At 39.2% G+C, this 26,450-nt stretch overlaps 1 protein-coding gene and 2 long non-coding RNA genes across 8 annotated transcripts in view; 1 reads left to right on the forward strand and 2 right to left on the reverse strand.

Annotated features, from left to right (window-relative positions):
* LOC132680603 (phospholipid-transporting ATPase IB-like) overlaps positions 1–26,450 on the forward strand; it is a 222,975-nt gene that overhangs the window by 187,779 nt on the left and 8,746 nt on the right. For all 6 annotated transcript variants that reach the window (XM_078445640.2, XM_078445698.2, XM_078445736.2 and 3 more), the window contains 2 exons: positions 11,908–11,996; positions 18,335–18,433. In XM_078445640.2, coding sequence (XP_078301766.2) covers positions 11,908–11,996; positions 18,335–18,433 — 188 coding nt within the window. The remainder of the gene's footprint in view (positions 1–11,907; positions 11,997–18,334; positions 18,434–26,450) is intronic.
* Positions 1–26,450, reverse strand: part of LOC144616144 (uncharacterized) — a 55,148-nt gene that overhangs the window by 24,153 nt on the left and 4,545 nt on the right. The window lies entirely within an intron of this gene.
* LOC132682262 (uncharacterized) lies at positions 19,638–24,185 on the reverse strand. The gene is made up of 2 exons (XR_009611578.3): positions 23,739–24,185; positions 19,638–19,813 (listed from the first exon to the last, which is right to left on the reverse strand). It is a non-coding gene; the product is annotated as an uncharacterized LOC132682262 (long non-coding RNA).

Consider the following 26,450-nt stretch of genomic DNA (forward strand, 5'->3'; position numbering starts at 1 on the left):
CATATTTATAAATTCTACTTTGTCTATACCTATTATGGGGAATAGGCCTATGATGCTTACAAAATGGATCACAGAATTATGATTTTAAGACTAGAGGTAGCCTTGGTCCAAAGTTATTCACTTGCCAAATGGAGAAACACAGGTCCAGAGTTGTCCAGTTCAATCCCAGTGGTCTGTCTACCACACGGTCATCCTTCACACTCCTGTCTTTCTCTGTGGAAATGGGAGATGACCCTTGTACCCCTGGATCATGGCAGCCCACTTCCCAGGAAATAAGAATTTTAAGAGACTTCTTGTTTTAGCCATGACCAAGTGGCCAGGATTGGATGAACCTGACAAAAACAACTCTGAAAACTAAACAAGATATAAGAATTGTTTGAAGACACTGGCTAGAAACGAACAGAGATAATACTCGGAATGATTCTTGAAAAAAAGGGAAGCCTTTTCCATCCTTTCCTTCTTTACCCTGGCTCCTTCCCTATAAGCATTTCTCAGCTTGCAGTGCAAGAAAAGAAGCCCAAAGTGAATGCAGTGATCTTACTGGGAAGATAACTGGATCACTCCCAGTGATCTTACTGGGAGTGATTCTACTGGGAGGTAGAATTCAGAGTCCTAGGCTGCTGAAATGCCTGGACCTGAGGGACAAAACCCTCAAGAAGAGGCAGCCATAGAGAAGTGAGAAGCACAGTATCAGGGAAAGACTTTGATAGGGTCCAGGGTTGTTTGAAGTTTTGTTTTCCCTTGAGGCCATGGTAGTTATTATTTCCATGGTGTAGGTAGTACTTTCTTCTAATTTGAGGCATTTACATCTAGGCCATGGCTTTTCTGGGATCTCGGGAAGACCCCGAATGTTTACCAAGGGCATTCCCATTTGGCAAGGCTTAAACTACAATCTCTGTCTCCCCAGCACTGGGTGGGTGCCACGTCTTTGCTTGGTTTTTCAACCTGCCATCTCTTTTCTGCTGGGTCTCTGAAAGTCTCACCCCGCACATTCGCTGTTTAAGAGTCAATCCAGGAGTTAAGGGCAACAGACACACTCCATTTATATGTCAAAGAGGAAACTAGCATTATGAACTCTGAAAATGAAAACATGACATATCAAAATTTATAGGATGTAGCTGATGCATTACTTAGAGGGAAATTTTTAGCACCATAATCATGTCTGTAAAAAAGAAGGTTCTCAAATATCAGCTCTAGCTTCCATGTTAAGAAACTAGAAAAAGGACAAATGAAACCCAAACTGAGAAGAAAGGAAATAATAAAGATAAAATGACCAAATTATGGTCAAAATATTCAAATAGATACTTCACCGAAGAATACATATGAATAACAAAGGAAAAGAAAAGATGCTTAACATCATTAGTTATGAGATAAATACAGATTAAAACTAAACTGAGACAGCAGCACACAACTATGAGAATGGCTGCAACTATAAAAATGTCAACACCAAGTGTCCCTGAGGAGGTAAAGCAACTGCCACCCTCATATGCTGCGCATAAGAATGTAAAACGCTTTCTCCGGCTCTGTGCTGACAGCTCAGAACCTGGAGCCTGCTTCAGATTCCGTGTCTCCTCTCTCTGCCTCTCCCCCGCTAGTGTTCTGTGTCTCTCTCTGCCTTTCAAAAATAAATAAATGTTAAAAAAAAATTTTTTTAATAAAAAAATGTAAAATGCTTTGGAAAGCAGTTTGGCAGTTTCATAAAGGTCTTAACGTATGTGTTATAGCGTGTATTTAACATGCTATAATGCCCAATGTTTTAGCAGCATTATCAACAATAGCCAAACTATGGAGAGACCCCAAACGTCCATCAACCGATTAATGGATAAAGAAGATGTGGTATATGTACACAATGGAGTATTACTCAGCCATCAAAAAGAATGAAATCTTGCCATTTGCCATGATGTTGATGGAGCCAGAATGTATTATCCTAAGTGAATTAGGTCAATCAGAGAAAGACAAATACCATATGGTTTCATATAGATGAGCATATGGGAAGAAGGGGATAAGAGAAGAGAGGGAAACAAACCACAAGAGACTCTTAACAATATAGAAGAAATCATGGGTTGATGGAGGGAAGTGGAGGGGAGATGGGGCTAGATGGGTGATGAGTATTAAGGAGGGCACTTGTTGTGATGAGTGCTGGGTGTTGTATGTAAGTGACAAATCACTGAATCCTGGAACCAATATGGCACTGTATGTTAATTAACTAAACTTTAAGTTAAAAAAAAGTGGAAAAAAAGTATAACATACATATACCATAAGACCCTGTCATTCCACTCCCTGATATTTACCCAAAAGAAATGAAAGCATACGTCCACAAAAAGACTTGAATATAAATATTCAAGGCTGCCTTGTTTGCAACCCAAACTGGAAACAGCCCAAAAGTGCATTGACTGGTGAATAAAAAGACAAATCACCATACAACTGAATTATTATTCACCAATAAAAATGAATAAACTGCTGACATATACAACAACTTGGATGGCTCTCAAAATAATTATGTTGAGAGAAATAAACCAGGCCAAGAAGTTTACAAACTGTATGGATCTGTTTATAGAAATTTCCAACAAATTTATAGTGACAGAAAGCAGATCAATAGTAAACTGGAGACAGGGGTGGTGGGTCGTAAATGCCACATGAGGGCAGGAAGGAGTGCTTACACTGAAGGATAAAGAGACTTCTGGGGGTGCTAGTTATATTCCTGCTTGTGTTAATGAGCTCATGGATATAATGTATGCCAAACATATCAAATTGTTCACTTTAAATATGTTCAGTGTATTTTAAGTCAAACTATGCCTTGATAAAGCTGTTAAAATCATAAAATATTTAAATGAGCCTTAATTCATAATGTGGTGGAATAAGCGCTGTAGTAAGGGAATGGTGATAGGCTGTTTTTTTCCCATTTTAAGAGAGAATATTTATATCGTCATAAATTCTGTATTAAAATTGAGAATTTTAATGAAAACCTGAGAACTTTTACCCTAAGATCAGGAACAAGAAAACGATAGCTACTCTCACCACTTCTTTTCAACATAGTACTAGAAGTCCTAGCCACAGCAATCAGACAAGAAAAAGAAATAAAAGGCACCCAAATTGGTTAGGAAGAAGGAAAACTGTCACTATTTGCAGATGACATAATACTGTATGTAGAAAACACTGAAGACACCACCAAAAAAACAAACAAACAAACAAACTACTGGACTTTATAAATGAATTCAGTAAGGTCGCAGGACACAAAATCAACATACAGAAATCCACTGCATTTCTATACGTTAATAATGAAGTAGGAGAAAGAGAAATTAAGAAAACAATCCATTTACAACTGCACCAAAACCAAGAAGGTACCTAGGAATAAACTTAACCAAGGAGGTGACAGATCTGTACTCTGAAAACTATAAAACATTGATGAAAGAAACTGAAGATGACAAACAAATGGGAAGGTATTCCATGCTCATCGATTGGGAGAATAAATATCGTTAAAATGTCTATACTACCCAAAGCAATCTACACGTTTAGTGCAATCCCTATCAAAATACCAACAGCATTTTCACAGAACTAGAACAAATAATCCTTAAATTTGAGTGGGACTACAAAAGATACCAAATAGCCAAAGCAATCTTGAGAAAAAAGAACAAAACTAGAGGTATCGCAATCCCGTATTTCAAGATATATTACAAATCTGTAGTAAACAAAACAGTATGGTGCTGGCACAAAAACAGACGCCTATGCGTCAAAGGAACAGAATAGAGAACCCAGAAATAAACCCATTATTATATGACCAATTAATCTTCAAGAATATGCAATAGGAAAAAGACATTCTCTTCAACAAATGATGTTGAGAAAACTGGGCAGCTAGATATAAAAGAATGCAACTGGACCACTTTCTTACATCATACACAAAAACAAACTAAAATTTATCATTTTAAATCTTGTACTTTTCTGAATGTTTTAAGCATAAGTTGAGTGTTAAGGTGAAGGAATATGCAGTTTGTTGTTTAGATATTAAATGAAATATTTTTTTCTTACTTGTTCCTCAGTTCCTTTAAAAATCATTTCCCCAATACACCTTTCATGCATACGTCTAGAAGAAAGCTGTTCTCCACTGAGAGAGCCAAACAATAATAAGCCAGTTACTCTGGGCTTGAGCTACCCGTTTCTGGGTCCAGGGTGTTAAGGATATGTATTGTTTCAGTTCTTAAAATATACTCAAATCCTGAGAGTGAAAACTCCTTGATGCTTGTAGCAAAGATATATTTAATTTCTTCCTTTCCTGTGATTTTTATTTCTATTCATAAATCATCTCTTTACCCTTGGCAAAACTGCCAAGACTGCTAGCAAAGGCAAAGTGTTTACATACAGAAGATCTATTGATTTTCGTCACGCACACGTCACAGAAAAGGTTTTCCACTCTGAGTTTGGCATAGCATGCAGGAAATCTATTTACCAAACCAGTAAAAACAAACCTCCTGCAAGTAACTCCATTTGTGCTGAAGTTACCTAGTTTGATTACTTTTGTTATACATACAAAAGTCAAGAGTCTCACAAACAGTTGGCCAACAGACACATGAAAAGATACTCAACGTTACTAATCATCAGTGAAACACAAATCAAAACCACAAAGAGATATCGCCTCAGAACAGTCAGAATGGCTACTATCAAAAATACAGGAAATGACAAGTGTTGGTGAGGATGTGGCGAAAAGAGAACTGCTGAGCACTGTCGGTGGGAATGGAAACTGGTGCAGCCACTGTGGAAAACACTATGCCTCTTTGCACCTCTGTGATCAGGAGCAGCAGTACGTGATCAGAGCAGACTCCTCCAATATTTGGAGAACAGGGTCCTTTTCCCTCAGCCAAATTCCCCTAACCTGTATGCGAGATGCTTCAGAAATATGTGCCACTTGGCTGGGAGTACATGATGGGAGCTGCTACTGGGCAGAGAGCTGAAATTGACCAAAACTAAACACAGTTTAATTTTGCAAGTTACCCCCTGGAATATGCAAGCCTTCAACAGATTCCAGGGTTCAAAAACAATTATAACAGACACATCCTATGAGTGCAATTACTGTCGGGGGCGGGGGGCAGACAGCTCCCCATTGCTTCCTATTCTGCCATTGTCCTAGAATCCTGTTTTATTTATTTCTGCTCTATTCTTTATTATTTCCTTCCTTTTGGCGAGCTGCGGGCTTGGTTGTTCTTGTTTCTCTAGCTCCCAAGTTGTTAAGTTAGCTCGTTTGAGATCTTTTTTTCTTGACGTAAACATTTATTACTATAAACTTCCTTCTTAAAACTGCTTTTGCCACAGCCCGTAAGTGTTGATATGTTGTGTTTCCATTTTTGTTTGTCCAGAGATACTTTCCAGTTTCCTCTTTTGTTTCTGAACTTGTTTTGTTGTTGTACCTTCTTTTTAAAGTATAATTAACATACAGTGTTATTTAATTTCAAGTGTACAAGATAGTGATTCAACAACTCTATATATTATGCTATCTCACTTCAAGTGTAACTGCCCTCCATCACCATACGATGCTATTAGGATATCCTTGATTATATTCATTCACCACGCTTTACCTTTAATCCCAAGACTTATTCATTCAATAACTGGAAGCCTGTACCTTCCACTCCTCTTTACCCATTTCACCAATCCTCTCATCCCCAACCCTCTGACAACCACCAGATTGTTCTCTGTATTTATGGGTCTGTTTCTGTTTGTTTATTCATTTGTTTTTAGATTCCATATGTAAATCAAATCATAGGGTATTTGTCTTTCTCTGTCTGATGTGTTTCACTTAGCATAATACCCTCTAGGTCTACCTGTGATGTCATAAATACCAAGAAATCATTTTTTACTATGAAAATAATACACACACACACACCATTTCTTTATCCATTCATCTACTGATAGACACTTAAGTTGCATCCATGTCTTGGCTACTGTACATAATGCTGCAATAAATAGAGGGGTGCACATATGTTTTTGAAGTAGTGTTTTCTTTTTCTTTGGGTAAATACCCAGTACTGGAATTACTGGATCATACATTATTGCTTTTTAAATTCGAGGGACCTCCATGCTGTTCTCCACAGTGGCTGCATCAATTTACATTCTCAACAATGCACAAGGGTTCCTTTTCCTCCACATCCTCACCAACATTTGTTATTTATTTCTGGCCATTCTGAGATACAAGGTGATGTCTCACTACGGTTTTGATTTGCATTTCTCTGATGATTACTGACGACTAGTGATGTGAGGTAGCCTTTCATGTGTCTATTGGTCTGTAGGAAGTAGAATAAAAAAATTTACAAAAAAATATAGTAAAAAATTTTTAAAAATTTATAAAAACGGAAAATAAAAATAAATTTTTTCTTATTCTGTATTCAAGATTAAGAGAAGAAAAGGAAAAAAAAAAACCCAAATAGATGGACCAGCGAACAGAATGAAATCGAAACGAAGTTACGTCCAGTTTGCCCTGGAAGCCAAACTATAAAGCACCGTGTATCTGTACACTTAGGAGGCGGAGAGACTTGTGGTCCTCTAGGGCTTGGTTGGTGCAGTTGGATGGGGCTTGGTGTAACGGCTCGATTCTCCACTAGGTGGCTCTGCTTAGCTTAGGGGGATGGACGGATGCACGTGTGTGGAAGAGGGGAAAATGGCATTACCCAGCCTCCCAGTCTGGCACGGGAACACCGCACTCTCACTGACCAGCAGTCAAGCAACCCTCCTATGTCTCTGTTTTCTGTCCACTCCCTGCTTCTACACTGTCTGCATTCAAGCCATCCTGCCGCGCAGCACCTCCGTCCAGAATTTTATTTCAGACGGGGCTGTTTCCAACCACCTCCCCCCTCCCCACCCCCCCCACCCCCCCACCCCCCCGCCACTTCTGAGGGCCCTGTGGCTTGGACCTGCTCCAACCCTCTGGGGGAGGGTCTCACCGAGCAATGGCTGGGTGCCGGCTCGCCCCAGCAGAAGTTCGTGCAATTGCACAGAAGAGGTTAAGGGGCTGTGGTAAATCACAACGCACAACCGGCACCAGGTTTGACCTCATCCTGGCATCTTTGTTTCAATGCCAGCAAACGTGGCTGTTCCCTGGGGTCCGCTGGGACCTTTGCCTGTGGGGAGGTCCTCTACCAAGTGCCCTCCTAGCAGGGGAACTGCTTCTCCCCACGTAGCCCCCAGACCTCGGACCTCACTGCCTGCTCCCGGGGATTCGCCCTTCCCACCAGAGCACTGCCAGGTATTGAGCTGCGGAATTTCTGACTGCTCTCCCCTGTTCATAGAGCCCTAATGGTATTGAAACCCTCTCCTTCCTCCCTTTCTTGTCCAGTTACTTGTGGCTGTTTCCACTCTTTCCCTCCAGCTACTTTCAGCGCGAGTGCTTTTCCTGTACTCTGCCCCCTTTCTCTGTCCTCTCTCTGCAAAAACAGCTCTCTACCCTCCATGGCCTCTCTCCCCCAGTTTACCTCTCTGCCAAGTTCTGTGGCTCAAGTTATGCAGATTGTTGTGTTCATCCTCAGATCAATTTTCTAGGTGTGCAAAATGGCTTGGTGCTCATCTGGTTGGATTTCAGGGACGAGAGAAGCAGAGAACTTCCATGCTGCTCCAGCATCCCGGCCCCTCCCTCAGGAAACCTCTATTGACCATCTATAAATCTTCCTTGGAAAAATGTCTATTCGGGTCCAATTTAGTTTAGTTTTGTTGTTGCTGAGTTCTGTAAGTTCTTTGTATATTTTGGATGTTAGGTTCTGATTGGATATATGATTTGCAAATATCTCCTGTTCAGTAGGATGTCTTTTGTTTTGTTGATGGTTTCCTTTGCTGTGCAAAAGCTTTTCATTTGGGTGTAGTCCAAATAGTTGACTTTTGCTTTTTTCCCCCCCTTGTCTGAGGAAACATATCTAGAAAAATATTCCTAGCGCTGATGTCAAAAAGATTACACCTATGTTTTCTTCCAGGAGCTTTATGGTTTCAGGTCTCACTTTAATCCACTTTATTTTTGTGTATGGTGTAAGAAAGTGGTTCAGTTTCATTCTTCTGTGTATAGCTGTCCAGGTTTCTCAACATCATTTATTGAAAAGAGTGTCTTTCCCCCATTTTATGGTCTTGCTTCCTTTGTCATAGATTAATTGACCATATAAGCAGGGGTTTATTTCTGAGCTCTCTATTCTTTTCCATTGATCTACATGTCTATTTTGTGCCATACTGTTTTGATTACTATAGCTTGTAGGGATCAAAATCTAGGATCGTGATACCTCCAGTTTTGTTCTTTTCTCAAGATTGCTTCGGCTATTTGGTGTCTTTTGTAGTTCCACTCAAATTTAGTATTATGTGTTCTAGTTCTGTAAAAAGTACTATTGGTATTTCGATAGAGATTGAATGGAATCTACAGATTGCTTTGCGTAATATGGACATTTTAACAATATTAATTCTTCTAATCCATGAGGATGGAATATCTTTCCATTTGTGTCATTTAAAATTTCTTTCATCAATGTTTTACAGTTTTTAGAGTACAGATGTTTCATTTCTTTGGTTAAGTTTATTCCTAGGTATTTTATTCTTTTTGAATAAAATTTTAAGTGGGATGGTTTTCTTAATTTCTTTCTGCTACTTCATTCTTAGTGTACAGAAATACAACAGATCTCTGTGCATTGATTTTATATCCTGTGACCTTAGTGAACTCATTCATGGGTTCTAATAGTTGTTTGGCGGAGTCTAGAATTTTCTATATATACTATCATGCCATCTGCAAACAGTGACGGTTTTACTTCATCCTTACCAATTTGGATGCCTTTTATTTCTTTTTATTGTCTGACTGCTGCAGCTAGGGCTCCCAGTACTACATTGAATAAAAGTGGTAAAAATGAACATCCTTGTCATGTTACTGATCTTAGAGGAAAAGTTCTCAGTTTTTCACCACTGCATATCATGTTAGCTGTGGATTTTTCTTATATGGCCTTAATTATGTTGAGCTGTGTTCCCTCTAAACTCACTTGGTTGAGAGTTTTTATTGCAAATGGATGTTGCATTTTGTCAAGTGCTTTTCTGCATCTACTGAGATGACTGTCTAGTTTTTTATCCTTTGTCTTGTTAATCTGGTGTATCACACTGATCGACAGGACCTCAGCAGTGCAGAGACCAAACCCTGCCCAGTGTGTCCACAGCAGGCAAAGGAGGTCACTGTAGCTGATGGGGCTAAAGGCAAATGTGGCCCAGCCATAACAGTAGGGTGCAGACAGCCCACACGGGAGATACTTCTGGAACACCTAGTTCTGGTGACCAGGGAACGCTGTGCTGCAGGGCCCCACAGGGCCTCTCTTCTACAAGATCACTACTTCCAAGACCAGGAGACACAGCTGACCTCCCTAATAATACATGGAAACAAACACAGAAAGTTAGACAAAATGAAGAGACCGAAGAATATGTACCAAATGAAAGAACAGGACAAAGTTACAGAAAAAGATCTAAATGAAACTGAAATCAGCAATATGCCCAATAAAAAATTCAAAGTAATGTTCGTAATAAAGACTAGAGCAAAAATAAAAGAAATAAAGACCAAAAATAGAAAAGATCAATGAAATCAGGAGTTTGTTTCTTTGAAAAGATGAACAAAATTGATACACCTTTAGCCAGATTCATCTAGAAAATGAGAGAGAGAGGACTCAAGTCAATAAAATCAGAAATATAGAATGAGAAATAACAACTGATACCACAGGAATACAAAGGATTATAAGAGACTATAAAAATTACAGGCCAATGAATTAGACGACCTAGAAGAAACTGATAAATTCCTAGAAACATACAATCTTCCAAAACTGAATAAGGAAAAGAAAATTTGAACAGATGAATTACTAAGTAATGAAACTGAACTGATAATCAAAACACTCCCAACAAACAAAAGTCCAGGAATAGATAGCTTCACAAGTGAATTCTACCAAACATTTAAATAAGAGTTAATATGTATTCTTCTCACACTTCTAAAAAAGGAAGGAAGACTTCCAAATTCATTCTATAAGGCCAGCATTACCCTGATGCCAAAATCAGATAGACACTACAAAAAAGATAACTACAGGCCAATATCTCTGATAAACATAGATGCAAAAATCTTCAACAAAATATTAGCAAACCAAATGCAACTGTGCATTAAAGAAATCATTCATCACAATCAAGTAGGATTTATTCCAGAGATGCATGAGTGGTTTCCCTTTTGATTTCTTTGACCCGTTGGGATTATTCAGTGTGTGTTGTTTAATTTCCACATTATTTGTGATTTTATCCAGTTTTCCTCCTAGTACTGATTTCTAATTAAATATAATTATGATCAGGGAAAAAAATACTTGATGTTATTTCAATCTTCTTAAATTTGTTAAGGCTTGCTTTGTGGCCCAACATGTAATCTATCCTGGAGAATGTTCCATGTGCACTGGAAAAGAATGTGTATTCTGGTGCTGTTGGATGGAATGTTCTGAAGATGCCTATAAGGTCCATTTTGTCTATTGTGTTATTGAGGACAGCTGCTGCCTTATCGATTTTCTGTCCAAATGATCTTTCCATTGTTGAAAGTGGGGAATTGAACTCCCTATTATTATATTGCTGTGAATTTCCCCCTTCGGTTTTGTTTATAGTTTAAATATTTAAGTGCTCCAATGTCAGGTGCAAACAAACTTATAATTCTCATATCCTCTTAATAAATTGACCTCCATAATACTATATCGTGACCTTCTTTGTCTCTTATGACTGATTTGGCCTGAATGTTTATTCTATCTAATATTAATATAGCCACTCCTGCTCTCTTCTGGTTACCATTTACTTGTAATATTTTTTTCAATCCCCTTACTTTTGCCTATGTGGCCTGAAAGCTGACGTGAGTCTCTTATCAGTGGCATATTGTTGGATCTTTTCTTATTTATCCAGTCACTCTATGTCTTTTGATTGGAGAATTTAATGCGTTTACATTTAAAGTAATTACTTACTGGTAAGGACTTACTATAGCCATTTTAATAACATGTATTATTCCCACAGGTCCTAAAGATAAATCACAGCATGCCACATGGGAAAGAGACCAGGGTGGTCAGGAGGAGGAACACAGGAGCTGAGGAGTGCTTAGGCCTTGCCTTTATTGGGGCTTCCATAGGAAAGGCAAGGCAGAGCAGGGTGAACAGCCCAGGAATGGCTAGTTTAAATGATTTTTTTGCAGGCTTTGGACTATAAGGTGGTTTCTAGTTGCCTGTTACCTGGTTCTGGAATGATTATGGCAAAGGAATAATGCCTCCTGGGGTATATGGGCCAGATAGAGGAGAGAGGGCTGTGGATTAGTTTGCAGATCAAAGGCATCCTCCCCGCTGAGATCTTACTATATGTAAGAACTGACTAGCTCTGGGAGGGGCAGTCTCCACACAGAAAGGTTTTTTGTTAAGATGTTGAAACATCAGCATATACAGAAAATTAAAAATATATACAATACAGAGCCTTACCCAGTCTTAAATCAGTACAGTCCTGATTCAACTAAAGTGATCAGTTAGCTACCAACTGATCAGGCAGAGAGAAGAGTGATTTTTCGCAGGGGACTAGAATGGCACAACTGTCTTACACACAATGTCTAGAAGTTAAGTAAAGTTGTATTGCTAGGTAACATAAGGTTGAACCACGCTTGCATTCCTGAGATAAAACTTATTTGATCAAAATATTTACTTGGTTGACTGTTTATAGAATATACTATTGAATTAAGTTAGCTGATACTATATTTAGGTTTTACGTACTTATACTGATTGAGTAGTTCTAGACTCCTATGACTGCATCCACACCTGCATCTCGAGGTTTTTGTGGAGGAGAAGGGAAACTGAAAGTTACACGTGGTACTCAATACTGACAAACTAAAAGATTCCTATGTAAATACTCTTTATTTCTATTTATCTGCAGGTCAGTGTGGTCCTGGTTTGTCCACACTTCTGGCTGGGTTTCTTCATAGTCCCTATTGTGTGCCTGATTCTAAATCTACTATGGACATCGTAAGTTGAAAATTAAGGTAGTAACCAAAAAAATATACTGTCATGGTTAATTCTTCTTTTCCAATTATGTGATCTTCAAATTAAGTTGAATTTGAAAATTTGCCACTTTATGAATATTAACAGTCATGGGACTTTTAGAAGTAAATGTCTTCTGCCTTTCACCACCGTAGATTTCCCAGCAACCAATTTGGGGGGGGGAAAAAGATGTTATCAAAATACATGAGAGGTAAATTTGGTAGTGAACTACCTAGTTCATGATCTTTCCTGAAAGGTCATCCACTTACTCTTTAGAAGTGGGACTTCTGTCCATTTTAGAGGAACCAAAATCTGATACCAGAGGATCACAGATTAAAAACTAATAACAAAATAAGAAACAGGAGGAAGATGTTCAAATTAGAAAGACATTCTTCACTTTTTAAAAACATGGGAAATAAGAATCTATTAAATATAGTTCCCCCAGAATATTTAGGTATTAGATGACAGAAACTCCCCTCCCCCTTTTTTTCCTTACCAAATCCAACAGGAATAAAAAGCTTTTAACTAAGGTGTTAGAAATCCCTGAAATCCCTAATGTTACAGATAAAGAACCCATGAAATTACAAGCTTTAAAAATCAGAAATAACTTGTACACGATCATTGTACATAATGTGTAACATAAACAACAGGGCTTTACAACATCATAGGGGAGCCTGAGTGGCTCAGTCAGTTGAGCACCTGACTTCGGCTCAGGTCCTGATCTCACGGTCCGGTCCGTGGTGTTGAGACCCATATCGGGCTCTGTGCTGACAGCTCAGAGCCTGGAGCCTGCTTCGGATTCTGTGTCTCCCTCTCTCTCTGCCCCTCCCCTGCTCACAGTCTCTCTGTCTCTCTCAAAAATAAACATTAAAAAATAAACATCATAAATTTCAAACTAAGAAGTTAGAGAAAGAAATATTCTAGAAGGGATAATACTAATTTTGCTTTTTAATGTCCAACTCTTCCTTAATTCCTCTATATATCAGGGCAAATGTAATTATTTATAGACCCCAAAGCAGAGGAGTGAATCTTTCTCAAATCCCCCCCCCCCAAACATATTAGGTTCTTTTTCTCTTTCCATGTGTTGTGTGTGTGTGTGTGTGTGTGTGTGTGTGTGCGCACGCGCGCGCACTTGCACAAGTGTGGGAGGGGGGTCTTTTCATTCATTCCACCTTCAGCAAGAATTGTCTTTTAAGAAACCGTTTGAAGAACCCTTTATATCACTATTAACTCATCAACTATGTTAGCGATGGGAGGTGGAGAGAAAGTTCTTAATACGTTTGTAACATGCATGTTTATTCATTCGATCCTGAAAGCAGGAGGCTTCAGGGCAGAGACAGGCCAGTAGTGCTTACTCGTGGCAACAGCCACTTTGGTGCCCCCCTGCTGGGGTCATGCCAGGAGAGCTGGATGGACAGCCCTCCTGGCATGAAAGGTATGTCACAGCGGAGGAAGCCCCAGACTATGAACCTGGGAGTCTGTGCAGGAGAACGGCAGTTTTCCTCTCTTCTCTGCTGAGAGGAGAGAGGCTTTGCTCCTTAATGTAAGCAAATTCTCCTGGGGAAGAGGAGGAGACGGATCATGGGTTCCCGCTCTTTGGAACGCGAGTAAAGTTGTGCAGGGGTGAGATAAAACCAGTGTCTCCAGGCTCACAAATCCTAGAATATCTCCATGGCTCCGATCTCATCACATTTTGAAACATACACATTCTGCCCTGGCACAGAATGTCTTCTCCACAGTCCCACAGGTACATCTTATCTTCCATTCAGTAGGTTTTGCCATTTGGGGAGGAAACCATTCTAATGTAATTAATAGTTACATACCCACCTTTGTATTAACAGATCTCAGACTTTAAAAAATAATTATAACAAAAAAAAAAAAACCCTGGAAACATAGCATTTCCCATTTTGGGGGCACCTCCGATCGGAGTGTTCCAGGATGTGCTGCCCCAAAGGCATTTATTTACTTAGTACCCAAGGGTTCCTACTAGCAGAGTTGTGGCCAGTAGGGAGACAGAAACCTCAACCGAACTGGGATACGTTGAAGACTCCCAACCTAAACTAACCATTTCAGGGGCGCCTGAGTGGCTCAGTCAGTTAAGCATCCGACTCCTGATTTTGACTCAGGTCACGATCTCACAGTTGGTGAGATCGAGCCCCACGTCTGCACTGTGCTACCAGTGCAGAGCCTGCTTGGGACACTCTCTCTCCCTCGCGGTCTCGCAAAATAAATAAATAAACATGAAAACATTCTTTAAAGCGAGCATTTCATATCTATACCACAGCATCGATTTCCCCAGTGCAATACGTACTGGTCCTGTTTCATTCCATACTTTCTTTTGCTTACAGAATGCAATTTTCTTCACATTGCTTTATTCCATCTCTGAGTATAAGTATTTCTATTAAGTTGGATGAGATTCTTTCTGGAAAGAAAAAAAAAACCTTTCTATAAAGTGCTCGATCTGGGGAAATTTTAAACTACTACATTTTAACGTGCAATATATTTCTCCTAACTATTCCTCACTACATCCTAATCCGCATCCCATCCACAAGTTTTTCAGTTTAACCTCGGAAATAATTACTGAGGAACAAAGTAACCGACTGGGCATTAACTGCGGTCACGTAGATGAGGAATGTGCCACACGCGGACCGTGCACAAGCGTGTCTTCCGTGCTGGTGTCACTGCGGACGCCTGAGTTTTCGAATCTTCCTGAAAGTGTGTTAAACTTTTTTAAAGGTGTTAAATTCCAGCACGTGGCATTACAAATATCTCAGTATGAGCTCTTCAGCACATCAGCTGCGTCATTTCTGCTCTTTCTTAGCTCACCATTCATTTCTCCATTTCAGAACTCAAACTCTTACGGGTAAGAAACGTCAGAATGAGGTAGTCATCTTTTGCCCTGTGGCATCTGAAACCTTCCTGGATGGTCCTCTCCTATTAGGCAATAAGGGGTAGATTTGGATCCGTCAACACTCCATTTTTATCCTCTTAACCACCTGCACTTTCACGTTGTATCAAACTTGGCTTAAAACACCTCATTGGGCACATGTATAATATGGATAGTATGTATTTCTTAAAAAGCATAAATTTGATTTTCTTAAGAATTAATTTCTCAATTAATTCTTCCAAATTGTTTATCTGAGATGGCATTTGTATTTTTTTTAACGTTTATTTATTTGAGAGAGAGAGTGTGTACGTGCGCATCAGCGGGGAGGGGAAGAGAGAGGGAATCCTAAGCAGGTTCCACACTCAGCGTGGAGCCCTAAGTGGGGCTCCACCCCACAAACCTGAGCTGAAATCAAGAGTCGGTTGCTCAACTGACTGAGCCACCCAGCACCCCTGAGATGGCATTTTTAAATGAACTGCTATATACTCACAGCACAGCAAAGTTCATCTGTCAAGGTTGCTGCCCCTGCCCTCCCCGCCCCCTCCCCCCCCCCCCCCCCCCCCCGCCCCAGGGGGCTTCCTGCTGTGCAGCGAGGAGAAAATGTGGTGGCTTGAAGGGTGCCCTGATGATCTGGGGAGGGCTTTTCTGGACAGCCAAACTGAGCATTTCTCTATCTGCTTTAGAGCCAGGCATGGTTTTGAGTTTGGAAAGTTCCAAATATATGCTGTAATGAAAACTGATGTGGTTTAGGTGTCATTTTAATATCTATTTTATATAAAATGTGTAAGATTTCAAATTCAACCTAATGTTAACGTACCAATCTACATTTCAAATGACAGCACTTTATCTCACGGAATTACGATTAGAACAGCTAATACATATAAAGTGTTTAGAAAATTACCTGCCACATGCTGGTATTTATGTACGGATCTTTTTATTTATGTCTCATGTGTACTTCCTTGATAATTTAGTTCTATTGTTTATTCTATAGAAAAATCATAAGTGACAAATACCATATTTTACTATTTATAACCCATTCCCAGGTGTTAGAAGATGTTTATACTCTACCTTGAACTTTCTTTCCATAAAACAAAACTGTTCATTTTCGAGTAAACAGCAAATATAGCCTGTGCCTCTATTTCAACTGCTTTACAAAATGTTCTCCTCCATCACTCTTCACCTTTCCTTACATTGTGATGTCCAAAAATGTCGTTAGATAGACACGCAGTAAGTAAAGCTTTTTTATAATGAATAATCACAGACTTCTGAACCTGTCATATAAAGTATGGCTTTTCTTTTCCAACATTCAAGCCATATCTTGTTAGCTACATTTCCTTCGTTGTTCGTTTGTTAAGTTACTTCCCATCAGCAATTTCCTGATACACCTGAGACAGATAAACTTTGTAGTTAACATACAAAGAGCATGGTAAAGTGTTCGCTTGTTACATGTTCATAATTTTACTTTAATCCAAAAGGATTTCAAGAGATTCAATGCAGTGCCAACACAGTGACGTCACAGTCACAGGTTTTAAGTTAAAATATCAGTAGAACAGCTGCTGACTAGAGAGAAAGGCAGCTTCCTTTGTTTAGGGAACAGCTTAGAAAATTCCTAAAATTGAAGCATACCAGTTAGACACGTGTTTTTCTTCAAGTATACAATAATGTTTAGGCTTGTTAATTCTTTATTTTTTTATTTTTTTTTTATGCTTATTTTTGAGAGAGACAGAGCGTGAGCGGGGAAGGGGCAGAGAGAGAGAGAGACAAAATCCAAAGCAGGCTTCAGGCTCTGAGCCCGCAGCACAGACCTAGACCCAGGGCTGGAACTCAGGAACTTCGAGATCATGACCTGAGCTGAAGTCAGAGGCTTACCCAACTGAGCCACCCAGGCACCCCGGCTTGTTAATTCTTTTATAATACAATTTTGAAGTGTGTGGCATCACATTCTTTGATGGTTTTTGTCCCAAAACTTGACCACTGACCTCTCTAATAACTTCTCCCAATCACCCAATCTTCCTTCTTCCCGTGATTTTCTGTCTCAGCCAGCCTAAAATTTATAAACCACCAAGTCTCACTACCAGCCTAAACTCTTGCGCTTTTTAATTGTACTTGTCTGGGGATGTGAGCGGCTATGACTACCCAGGAGTCTGTGAGCTGTCCTCTGTGTCACTTCTTAGCGCCTGCCAGACCCCTCCCAAGGCCACAGATGGCCTGCTCCGGCCCCATCTCCCCCGCGTCTCTCAGGTCATGCTTACTGGCCCCTCCCACCACAGGGGTTTCCCAGAGTGGGTCTCCTCTGTCCAGAATGCTCTCCCACACCCTCCGTCACTAACCGGCTTCTCCTCCTTCACCCCAGCTCAAATTCCACTTCTCCAGAGAAGGCTTTGCTAACACCCTTGGAAGCTTCTACCTCTGCCTCACACTGGAATGGTGCCACGTGGGGCCCCTTCCATCATACCTGTTTCCCTCTGACATGGCTCATTCGTGTACTTGTCTGTTGACTGTCTCTCTATATACGTTGGAAGCGTTGCGAAAGCAGAAACCGGGGTGCTTGGGTGGCTCAGTCGGTTAAGCGTCCGACTTCGGCTCAGGTCATGATCTCACGGTTTGTGACTTCGAGCCCCGTGTCGGGCTCTGTGCTGACAGCTCAGAGCCTGGAGCCTGCTTCGGATTCTGTGTCTCCCTCTCTCTCTGCTGCCCCTCCCCCGCTCATGCTCTGTCTCTCTCTCTCTCAGAAACAAATGTTAAAAAAATTTAAAAAAGAGAAAGTAGAAACAATGTCTATTTTTGCTTTGGTATCTAATTGTGGCTCAAAGAAACTTAAAGAATACTGGAGTGGATGAATGATGAGTGCATGAATACAGATAGAGACCCTAATGAAAACAAGTTGCCACAGAAAGGGAGAGCACTGTCTTGTCGGTTTCAGTCAGAAACGCACACCTGTGGTCAAGCACTGACAGGACACATCCACTCTGCCATTACGACTGCTGTGAATGGCACAGGTAGTCCTAGGTCTGTCTGATCGAAGTGAGGGTTGGAGGCAGCACACAGCTGAAAACTTGAGAATCAAGATTCCGAACTAGTGACCATGGTAGAAAAAGTCATACGGAATCACGTCTCAGTCCTCTGAACCTTCAACTGTCTGGCTAAAATGCATGCAGACTGACTCGTCCAGAGTCACGGCCCCTGCAACTTAGACACACACCCAGATCTACAGACTTGCACGGAGAGTCGGCAGTGTTCGGGGCGGCTGCAGCACCCCCTCTGGTAACGCTGCTGGGAAAGCAAGACTGGTTTCGCTCGGAGGCTGGGCACAATGCATCGCATCTCATCGTATACAGCCTGTAGGCAAGGGATGTCCGGCTACCCAAGAGGGAGAAATTGTTGCTTACACTGTGTAAAGCTCATGTGTTCTTTTTATCTTTCCCATACGCTACAGGATTAGAAATACCTGCAACAGAACGTTACTAGAAGAAGTTCGTAAGATGGAAAGAGGCAGAGTTCAAGAACTTCATCTTCCAACAGCGTTTCAAAAGAGGTGAGCCTCTTCCCTTTATCCTGACTTTTGTTAAAAACCTGATCTCCTTGTTCTTTTTCTACCTTTCCCCTCCCAGGCACTTCCATACTGGTCATGATTCCACAAGTTTATTAAGTGCATGTCAGCAGGCTTCTTGAACTTCACACCCCCAGCCACACCAGCTTCCCGTAAGATCCTCCTTTCAGCGGATGGCAACTTCATTCTTCCAGTTTCTCAGGCCAGAAATCCTGAAGTCATTCTCACATCCTCTTTCTCCTATCCCACCCCCATCGTGTCAGAAAATCTTACTGTTCCTACTTCAAAACAAAACAAACAAACAAACAAACAAAAAACCCTGAGAATTTGATCACTACTCACAACCTGCACCATCTTGACCAGGTCCAGCCTCCATCATCTTTCTCCTGGATTATTGCAGAAGCCTCTTACCAGGTATCTCTGCTTCTGGCCTTCCAGATAGCAGTCAGAGGGAGGAGGCTTTGGCAGGGTAAATCAGACCGTGGCACTCCCTGCTCTCTGCCTTCCTATGACCTCTCCTCTCACTCTCTCACTCAGAGAAAGACAAGACCCTCTTAGTGGCTTCCAGTGCCCTACACACAGTCCCATCCCACACACACACACACACACACACACACACACACACACACACAAAACCAATTTGAGATACCTCCTTATGGCTTTCTCTTCTCATGTCTGGTCACCAAAAGGTTTTGTGTTTTTTTTTAATGCCTCGTTTTGGAAAATCACATTTCCATTTCACCCCACATATTTTGAAAGAAAGGTGTGTCCTTTTCACAACCTCCCTTGCTATTATTCTAACAGATGGTGCATCAAGCTTATGCATGCTGACTTTATTTTAACTTCTAGTGGTTGGTGGACAGACACCCAGATACCTGTGCTGGGCCAAGGAATCTGCTAATCTCTGCCACTTTCCCCTGCAGATTCTTGCAGAAAGGTTTAGACGTGCAGGGGAAGCAGCTCCTCTCTCTGAGTCCTTCCCACTAGACGAAGCTGGGGATACAGGAGGTCAGGGGAGGGCACCGCCAGAGAAAAAGACCAGGGCTGCTTCTAGAAATGCTCCCTTCCTCCCACCGCCTGGGAAGAAGACACCAAATTACAGTGTTCGCTTCCACAGTTGCTGCTTCTTCCCACTGGTCCTGACCCGATGGCCTTGAGAGAAGAATAGACCAAATGCTAGGAATCAAAGTGTACTAATATTTTTTATCTCTATATCTAAACTATCTCCAGGGAGAGATCCGTTCCAATTGTCTGACATAACCTGGGTGTTCTTCTGAGTAAAAGTGCCATGCTCCTTTTCTTCTATTCAAGGCACTTCCATGAAGCCTGGTCTGTCTTGGAGTTTTAGGTGGGCTTTCTCTGCATCTGGAATATTTATACAGGAATTATAAGGCAAAGAATAAGTCTTTAACTATACTGAATGGCTGCTATATTTGGAGTACTTTGTTAACCAAGATGGAAAGGGTCAAAAGCAACGGGTGATGTGACCTGAATAAAGAGGCCCAAACACATTTTTTATTTTATTTAGGGAGAAGCAAAATTGTAAGTGGGCAAATATAAAATAAATGAATGGGGTGATTAATCAAGACCCACATATTTGGCACCTGGTGAGTACTCAGCAGTGACGGTCCCAAGCGTTGGCAAGGATGAACAACAAGTACAGATGTTGAAAAACACAGTCTGGACAGCTGGGCATTTCTCATCAGTTTAAAGAAAAGCTTATCCCATGTCCCAACAGTTCCATTTCTAGGTATTTACCCAAGAGACTTTAAAGTATATGTCTACACATCCAGGTGCATGATGCGGAAAGATCCCCATCAGGTATGACCCGAAGAAGATTTCACCAAGATACATTATAATGAAACTGTCAAAAATCAAAGACAAAGAATCTTGAAAGCAACAAAAGGAAAGAAGCTTGTCACACACAAGGCAATGCTATCAACCGATTTTGCAACACAAAACTTATTGTCCGAGAGGGGGTAGCATGCTATATTCAAAGTGCTGAAGGGAAAACAGCTACCAACCGAGAATACTGTTGGACAAAGCTGGAACTGAAGGAGAGATAAAGAGTTTTCGAAACAAAAGAGAGGAGTTTATCACCACGGGCCTGGCCTTACAAGACATGTTAGAGGGACTTCTTTAGCTGAAACAATAGGGCACTAATCAACAGAAAACCATGAAAAGTATAAATCTCATTGGTAAATGTAAATATATAGTAAAATTCAAAATAATCTAATGTTGAAAAGGTTATAGATAAATCAATATGAAGGTTAAAAGACAAAAGTAGTAAAAAATAACTATAATTACAATCATTTGTTAATAGAACACAACAAAAAATTGACATACAAAACAAAGGGGGGGTGGGAAAGTAAAAATGCAGACCTTTAGAATGCATTTGAGCTTCAACTGCTACCAAGTTAAAACAGACTGTTACAAATCATTTTAGGTAAGCCTCATGATAACCACAGAGCAAAGAACTATTGTAAATACACAAAGAAAATAATAAAGAAAAAAGCATCTAAGCATACCACTACAGAAAAACCATCAAATCACAAAAAAGAGAGCAAGAAATGAAGGACAACGGTCCTTCAAAACAACAAACAAAATGGTTATAAGTACACAACCAAAACAGCCAAAAAACAACAGAGCCAAAAGTAAGCAGTAACTACACATAGGCATATCATGTTTTATTGTGCTTTGCTTTATTGCACTTCACAGATACTGCTTTTCTTCCCCCCCTTTTCTTTTTACAAATTGAAGTTTTGTGGCAATCCTGTGTCCACAAGTCTATCGGCACCACTTTTCTGACAGCATTTGCTTACTTCATGTCTCTATGTCACATTTTGGTACTTTGCACAGTATTGCAAACATTTTCATTACTACTATTTTTATGGTGATCTGTCAACAGTGATTATGACTTGAAAGTTCAGGTGATGGTAATCAGTCATCAGCAGTAAGTTATTTTTTAATTAAGGTATGTACATTTTTTAAGGCATAATGCAATGACACACTAAGACTACAGTATAGTATAAACATGACTTTTATAAGCACAGGGAAAACAAAAAAATCCATCTGACTTGGTTTATTGCAATATTAGCTTTACTATGGTAGTCTGGAACCAAACCTGCAGTACCACTGAGGTATGCCTATACTTATGAGTAATTACTTTAAATGTAAACGGACTAAATTATCCAATTAAAAGAAATAGAATGGCTTAATGGATTAAAAAAAACAAGACTCATCTATATGTTGTCTACAGGTGACTCACTTCAGATGTAAAGACACACAGAGACTGAAGGCAAAGGGATAGAAAATGATATTCTACGCAAATGGAAACCAAAAGAAAGCTAGGGTAGCTATACTTATATCAGACAAAATAGACTTTAAAATAAAAACAAGCAGGGGCGCCTGGGTGGCGCAGTCGGTTAAGCGTCCGACTTCAGCCAGGTCACGATCTCGCGGTCCGTGAGTTCGAGCCCCGCATCAGGCTCTGGGCTGATGGCTCAGAGCCTGGAGCCTGTTTCCGATTCTGTGTCTCCCTCTCTCTCTGCCCCTCCCCCATTCATGCTCTGTCTCTCTCTGTCCCAAAAATAAAAAAAATAAATAAATAAAATAAAAACAAGCGACAAAGAAAGGCATTACACAATGAAAAAAGGGTTAATCCAACAAAAGGATGTAATACGTGTAAATATTTATGCACCCAGCATAAGAATACTAAATATATAAAGCAAATATTAACAAACCCGAAAGAAGAAATAGACAGCAATACAATAATAGCAGGGGACTCTAATACCCCACCTTCATTAATGGATAGATCTCCTAGACAGAACATCAACAAGGAAACATTGACCTTAAATGTCTTGTTAGATGATGGACGTAACAGATACACATAGAACATTCCATCTCAGAGCAAAAGTATATACATTCTTCTCAAAGGCACATGGAACAATCTCCAAGACAGATCATATGTTCAGCCCCCAAACAAGTCTTAAGATATTTAAGAAGACTAAAATCATATCAAACACCTTTTCCAGCCACAATGCTATGAAACTGGAAATCAATTACAAGAAGAAAACTGGAAAATTCACAGTTTGTAGAGATTAAACAATATACTATTGAACAACCAATGGTCAAAAAAGAAATAAAAATATGTCTGGAAACAAATGAAAATGGGAAGACAACATACCAAAACTTAGGCGATGCAGCAAAGGCAGCTCTATAGAGGGAAGTTCATTGCAATAAATGCCAACATTAAGATACAAAAGACATCTCAAATAAACAATCTAATGATACCCTTTAAGGAACTAGAAAAAGAAGAACTAAGCCTAAAGTTAGCAGAAGGAAGGAAATAACAAAGAGCAGAGCAGAAATAAATGACATAGAGCAAAAACACAATAGAAAAGATCAATTAACTACTGTGTTTTTCAAAAAATAGACAAACTTTTGGTTAAACTCATGAAGAGAAAAAGAAAACTCGAATAAATCAGAAATTCTACACCTGAAACTAACATTACACTGTATGTTAACTAACTGGAATTTAAATAAAAATTTGACAAAGAAAAAAAAAACCCAAACCCTGTCTTATTAGTTGCCCTGCCAAGATGAAAAAGCAGTATGGAATACAACTGTTATTATGTTGCCATCAGTTTTAAATATTTTAATGAATGACTTTATTGTATTTGTACCCCGAGGCTTTTTAAAGTTAAGGTCATATTGAAAAAAAATAAATTAAAAAAAAAAGAAAAGACAGACATTACAATTGATCCCACAGATATACAGAGGATCATAAAACACTACTATGAACAATTATACACCAAAAATTGGACAACCTGGAAGCAATGGATACATTCTTAGAAACAAACACAGTCTACCAAGATGAATCATGAAGAAATAGAAAATATGAGCAAACCAATTACCAGTAAGAAAATTGAATCAGTAATCAAAGACCTCCCAATAAACAAAAGTCCACGACCAGGTTTCACTGGTAAATTCTACCCAACATTTAAAGAAGAATTAATACTAATCCTTATCAAACTCATCCAAAAAATAGAAGAAAAGAGAACACTTCTAAACTCATTTTACAAGATCAGCACTTACCCTGATACCAAACCAGAGAAGGACAGTACAAGAAGCAAAAATTATAGGCCAAGATCCCTGATGAACATACACACAAAATCCTCAACAAAATATTAGCAAACCAAATTCAACAATAACATGTTGGTTCAACATCCACAAATTAATCAGTGAGATACACCACATTAACAAAATGAAGGATAAAAATCATGATTACCTTAAGAGATATAGAGAAAGCACTCTATGAAATTCAACATCCTTTCATGATAAAAACTCTCAACAAACTGGGTACAGAGGGATGTACCTTAATAAAGGCCACAGCTATGACAACATATGACAAGGTCTCAACATATAACAAGTTCACAGCTAACATCATAATCAACAGTGAAAAACTGAAACCATTTCCTCCAAGATCAGGAACATGATAAGGAAGCCCACTCTTGCCACTTTTATTCAATATAATATTGTACGTCCTAACCAGAGCAATTAAGCAAAACAAAAGTGGGGGAGGGAGTTCATTCAAATTGGAAAGGAAGAAGTAAAATTGTCACTATATGCAGGTGACATGATATTATATACAGAAAACCTTAAACACTCCATCAAAAAACCTGCTGGAATAAGCAAATTCAGTAATCTGTATCACAGGGTACAAAATCAATATACAAAAACCAGTTGTGTTCCTTTTTTTTTTAAATTTTTTCAGTGTTTATTTACTTTTGAGAGAGAGAAAGAGAGACAGAGCATGAGCAGGGGAGTGGCAGAGAGAGAGGGAGACACAGAAACTACAAGCTGAAAACTCTAAGACACTGATGAAAGAAACTGAAGATGACACCAGCAAATGGAAAAATATTCTATGGTTATGGATTAGAAGAATATTGTTAAAATGTGCACACTACTTAAAGCAAACTACAGATTCAAGGCAATCCTTAGCAAAATTCCAATGGCATTTTTCACAGAATTAGAACAAACAATCCAAAAATTTGTATCTAGAAATTTGTATCTAGAAATACCCCATACATATGTGGTCAGTTAGTTTACAACATAAGCACCAAAAATATACAACGTTTATCTTCAATAAACGTGTTGGGAAAACGACAATAACATGCAAAAGAATGAAACTGGACCACTATCTGCACCATACACAAAAACTAACTCAAAATGGATTAAAGATTGAATGTAAGACCTAAAACCCTAAAACTCTTAGAATAAAACACAGAAGGTATGCTCCTTGAATGGTCTTAGTGATTTTTTTGATTTGACCCCAAAAACAAAGGCAACAATAACAAAAATAAACAAGTAGGACTATATCAAACGAGAAAGCTTCTGTACAGCAAAGGAAACCATCAACAAAATGAAAAGGCAATCTACAGAATGGGAGAAAATATTTGCAAATCATATCTGATAAAGGAGTAATATCCAAAATATATAAAGAACTCATACAACTCAATAGCAAAACCCCGATCGATCCAATTAAAAACTATCAGAAGATATGAACAGACATTTTCCCAAAGACATACAGATGACCAAAGGTACATGGAAAGGTGCTCAACATCAGTAATCATCAGGGAAATGCAAATCAAAACTACAATGATATATCACCTCACAGCTGTTATAACAGCTATTATCAAAAAGGCAAGAAATAACAAGTGTTAGCAGAATGTGGAAAAAAGGAAACCCTTATGCAGTGTTGCTGGGAATGAAAATTAGTATAGTCACTATGGAAAACAGTTAAAATTAAAATTAGATATACCATATGATTCAGAAATTCCACTTCTGGAAACAAAATCACTATGTTAAAGAAATATCTGCACACCCCCCTCCATGTTCACTATAGCATTATTTACAATAGCCAATATATTGAAACAACCTAAATGCCCATCAGTGGATGAATAAAGAAAATGTAGTATGTGTGTGTATATATATAATGGAAAACGATTCAATTATAATAAACAAGGAAATTCTGCTGTTAGTGACAACACGGATGGACCCCGAGGGCATTATGTTAAATAAGTCAGATAGAGAAAGACAAAAATTCTACTTATATGTAGAATCTAAACAAAACAAAACACCAAACTCACAGATACAGAGAACAGATTGGTGGTTGCCAGAGGTGGTGATGGGGTAAGGTGAAATTGATGAAGAATGAAATTGGTGAAAACTTCCAGTTATAAAATAAGTCATGGGGATGTAATATAAAGCATGGTGACTACAGTTAATATTACTACTTTGTATATTTAAAAATACTAAGAGAGAGCTTAAAAGTCCTCATCACTAGAAAAAACAATTGTACCTATGTATGGCGATGGATGCTAACTAGACTTGTGGTGATTATACATATCATTATGTTGTACACTTGAAATGAAACGTTATAAGTCAATTATATCTCACTTTTAAAAAATGGAGAAAATGTGAATAGACCCAAACAAGGCAATTCAATCAGTAATGACACACCCCCCACAAATGAAAGTCCAGGACTAGATGGCTTCATTGGTGAAATCTACAGAACATTTACCGATCCCTTTCAAACTCTTCCAAAAAATAGAAGTGGAAGGAGCACTTCCAAACTCCTTTTACCAGGCCAGCATTACCCTGATACCAAAGCCAGGTAAGGATACTGCAAGAGAACTACAGGCCAATATCCCTGTTGAATATAAATGCAAAAATTTTCAATACATACTAGCTAACTTAAATTCAATAGTACGTTAAAATGACCACGTATCATGATCAAGTGGGATTTATTCTGGGAATGCAAAAATGGTTCAACATCCACAAATCAGTAAGTGTGACATACTACAGTAATAGAATAAAAGACAAAAATCATGGTTTTTCAATAGATGCAGAGAAAGTACTTGACAAAATTCAACATTCTCTCATGATAAAAGCTCTCAACAGACTGGGTATAGAAGAAACACACCTCAACAGAATAAAA

This window comes from Panthera onca, chromosome A1 (genome assembly GCF_046562875.1).
Source record: "Panthera onca isolate mPanOnc1 chromosome A1, mPanOnc1 haplotype 2, whole genome shotgun sequence".
NCBI classification, from domain to species: Eukaryota; Metazoa; Chordata; class Mammalia; order Carnivora; family Felidae; genus Panthera; species Panthera onca.